Raw genomic sequence first — 3603 nt, forward strand, 5'->3', positions numbered from 1 at the left:
GGAGAAAGAGAGAGAGAGAGCGACAGAAGAGAGGGAGCGAGATCGAGAAAGAGAGAAGGAGAGAGACCGAGAAAGAGAGAGGGGAGGAAGGAGAAAGATCGTGCGAGGGAGAGAGACCTAGAGAAGGAGAGGGAGAGAGACAGGGAGAAGGAGAGGGAAAGAGAGAGGGATAGAGAGAAGGAGAGGGAGAGAGTCAGAGACAGGGAGAAGGAGAGAGACCGAGAGAGGGATAGGGACAGAGAGAGAGAGGTGAGAGACCGAGAGAGGGGGAAGGACAGAGAGAGGGATAATAGGGAGGGGAGAGATGGAGAGAAGGAGAGAGACAGAGAGAGGGACAGAGAAAGGGATAGCAGAGAAGTAAGGGAGAGAGAAAGAGACCCGGAACGGGACAGGGAATGGAGGGACAGGGACAGAGAGAGAGAGGTGAGAGACAGAGAGAGGGGGAGGGACAGAGAGAAGGATAAGAGAGAGGAGAGAGACCGTGAGAAAGAAAACAGAGAAGACAGAGACAGAGAGCAGGAGAGAAATCGAGAAGGGAGGGAGCGAGAGCGGGAGAGAGATGGCGAGAGGGAGAGAGAGAAAGACAGGGAGAGGGAGAGCAGGAGAGAGGGGGTGCAGAGCCAGGCTCCAGCAGAGCTGGACAGGAAGCCTGGCCACGGATGGAGGCCTCTCTCAGAAATGGACCTGAGGCAGAAGACTGTCCTGGAGGAGGCCTGGAGGACACGCCCCCTCTCGGAGATTGAGCAGAGGTCCACCCTCCCGCGCTGCTTTCCATCGGACGAAGCGCGGACACGCTCAGGTGTGTGGGATGGGCCTGTCTGTCTGTCTGTGTGTGTGTGTCTGCCTGTGTGTCTGTCTGTCTGTCTGCCTGTATGCCTGCCTGCCTGCCTGCCTGCCTGTCTGTCTGTGTGTGTCTGCCTGTCTGTGTGTCTGCCTGTCTGTCTGTCTGTCTTTGTCTGCCTGTCTGTCTGTCTGTGTGTGTCTGCCTGTGTGTGTGTGTGTATGTGTGTGTCTGCCTGCCTGTCTGTCTATCTGTGTCTGCCTGTCTGTCTGTCTGCCTGCCTGTCTGCCTATCTGTGTCTGTCTGCCTGTCTGTCTGCCTATCTGTGTCTGTCTGCCTGTCTGTCTGCCTGTCAGCCTATCTGTGCCTGTCTGCCTATCTGTGTCTGTCTGCCTGTCTGTCTGCCTATCTGTGTCTGTCTGCCTGTCTGTCTGCCTGTCAGCCTATCTGTGCCTGTCTGCCTATCTGTGTCTGTCTGCCTATCTGTGTCTGTCTGCCTGTCTGTCTGCCTATCTGTGTCTGTCTGCCTGTCTGTCTGCCTGTCAGCCTATCTGTGCCTGTCTGCCTGTCTGTCTGCCTATCTGTGTCTGTCTGCCTGTCTGTCTGCCTGTCAGCCTATCTGCCTATCTGTGTCTGTCTGCCTGTCTGTCTGCCTATCTGTGTCTGTCTGCCTGTCTGCCTGTCTGTCTGCCTGTCTGCCTATCTGTGTCTGTCTGCCTGTCTGTCTGCCTGTCTGTCTGCCTATCTGTGTCTGTCTGTCTGCCTATCTGTGTCTGTCTGCCTGTCAGCCTATCTGTGTCTGTCTGTCTGCCTGTCTGTCTGTGCTGACCTGGCCCTCCTCTCTCTCCTGCAGGCTCCACAGGTTGTCGTCTCCCCCCGCGGTCGCAGAACCCCCCCGACCCCCCGCCGAGGGAGGGCTCCCTCCCCAAACTGCCCCTCCTGCCCCCGATACGGCAGGGCTCCCTCCCCGAGCCTCCCAAGGTTCCCGCCGGCAGCAGCTCCTCCTCGTCCTCCTGCTCGTCTTCATCGGCGACCTCCTCCGCGATCGCGAACCCCGAACCTCCCGCCAGCGCGCCCGCCCCTCAGCCCCTCCCCGGCACCTCCGCCCCCTCCGCCTCCGCTAGCGTCCCCGCCCCCCCGCCAGCCAAGCAGCCGCCAGTGCCTCCACCCAAGCCTACCAACCGCTTCAGCAGTCCTGCCCTGCTGGGTAAGTGCTTTGATGTCATAGTTGCCTAGTGCTCTTGTCATTGAGCCACTGAGCCAATCGGCTTGCGGCTGACTTGGCTGAGGCTTAACCTGATTGGTCAGTACAGGTGCAATGAGGATTATGCCAAAGACAGACTCATGCGTGATGGCTCCAGGTGGTCTTTTTTTTTTCTTGAGTTCTTAGAGAAGCGCACTGGATCCCCAAGAGGGTGGATGTTGACTGGATTGGCATTTATTTTCATTGTGTCTGGCTAAATGTTCAGTCTTCGCAGTGTTTCACCCTATACTGATGATAACCTTGTTAGGCCAGTTCGGAGTTAATTAGTTTAAACAGCGCATATATATTGCAGATGATCATTTATATTAAAGCCCAGCAATTCCTGTTTTGAGTTGGGTATCCAAGGTGATCTTATTCTGTTTTAGGTTGTGTATCTGTGGAAGGGGCTGTTTTAGGTTTTGAGTTGTGTATCTGTGGAAGGGGCTGTATTAGGTATTGAGTTGTGTATCTGTAGAAGGGGCTGTGTTAGGTTTTGAGTTGTGTATCTGTGGGAGGGGCTGTTTTAGGTTTTGAGTTGTGTATCTGTGGGAGGGGCTGTTCTAGGTTTTGAGTTGTGTATCTGTGGGAGGGGCTGTTTTAGGTTTTGAGTTGTGTATCTGTGGGAGGGGCTGTTTTAGGTTTTGAGTTGTGTATCTGTGGAAGGGGCTGTTTTAGGTTTTGAGTTGTGTATCTGTGGAAGGGGCTGTTTTAGGTTTTGAGTTGTGTATCTGTGGGAGGGGCTGTTTTAGGTTTTGAGTTGTGTGTCTGTGGGAGGGGCTGTTCTAAGTTTTGAGTTGTGTATCTGTGGAGGGCTGTTTTAGGTTTTGAGTTGTGTATCTGTGGAAGGGGCTGTTTTAGGTTTTGAGTTGTGTATCTGTGGAAGGGGCTGTTTTAGGTTTTGAGTTGTGTATCTGTGGAAGGGGCTGTTTTAGGTTTTGAGTTGTGTATCTGTGGAAGGGGCTGTTTTAGGTTTTGAGTTGTGTATCTGTGGGAGGGGCTGTTTTAGGTTTTGAGTTGTGTATCTGTGGAAGGGGCTGTTTTAGGTTTTGAGTTGTGTATCTGTGGGAGGGCTGTTTAGGTTTTGAGTTGTGTATCTGTGGAGGGGTTTGTTTTAGTTTGAGTTGTGTAGGTTTGATTGATGGAAGGGGTCTGTTTAGGTTTTGAGTTGTGTATCTGTGGGAGGGGCTGTTTAGGTTTTGAGTTGTGTATCTGTGGGAGGGCTGTTTTAGGTTTTGAGTTGTGTATCTGTGGGAGGGGCTGTTGTTAGGTTTGAGTTGTTGTTCTGTGGGAGGGGGCTGTTTTAGGTTTTGAGTTGTGTATCTGTGGAAGGGGCTGTTTTAGGTTTTGAGTTGTGTATCTGTGGGAGGGGCTGTTTTAGGTTTTGAGTTGTGTATCTGTGGAAGAGGCTGTTTTAGGTTTTGAGGTGTGTACTGTGGGAGGGGCTGTTTTAGGTTTTGAGTTGTGTATCTGTGGAGGGCTGTTTTAGGTTTGAGTTGTGTATCTGTGGGAGGGGCTGTTTTAGGTTTTGAGTTGTGTATCTGTGGAAGGGCTGTTTAGGTTTTGAGTTGTGTATCTGTGG

General features: G+C 52.5%; 1 protein-coding gene across 1 annotated transcript; it reads left to right on the forward strand.

Moving 5' to 3' along the window:
• The first annotated feature begins 68 nt into the window (after window positions 1-68).
• Window positions 69-2032, forward strand: LOC135246671 (phosphatase and actin regulator 4-like). The gene is made up of 2 exons (XM_064320017.1): window positions 69-799; window positions 1635-2032. The coding sequence occupies exons 1-2, from the start codon at window positions 679-681 to the stop codon at window positions 2015-2017; spliced, it is 504 nt and encodes a 167-aa protein (XP_064176087.1). The 5' UTR covers window positions 69-678; the 3' UTR covers window positions 2018-2032.
• Window positions 2033-3603: the final 1571 nt, after the last annotated feature.

This window comes from Anguilla rostrata, unplaced genomic scaffold, assembly GCF_018555375.3.
Source record: "Anguilla rostrata isolate EN2019 unplaced genomic scaffold, ASM1855537v3 scaf0698, whole genome shotgun sequence".
Lineage (NCBI taxonomy): Eukaryota > Metazoa > Chordata > Actinopteri > Anguilliformes > Anguillidae > Anguilla > Anguilla rostrata.

Coding starts and splice junctions, on each gene's coding strand:
- LOC135246671 (XM_064320017.1), top strand. CDS start 679: ATGGACCTGAGGCAGAAGACTGTCCTGGAGGAGGCCTGGAGGACACGC. Junction 800..1,634: donor CGAAGCGCGGACACGCTCAG/GTGTGTGGGATG, acceptor TCTCTCCTGCAG/GCTCCACAGGTTGTCGTCTC.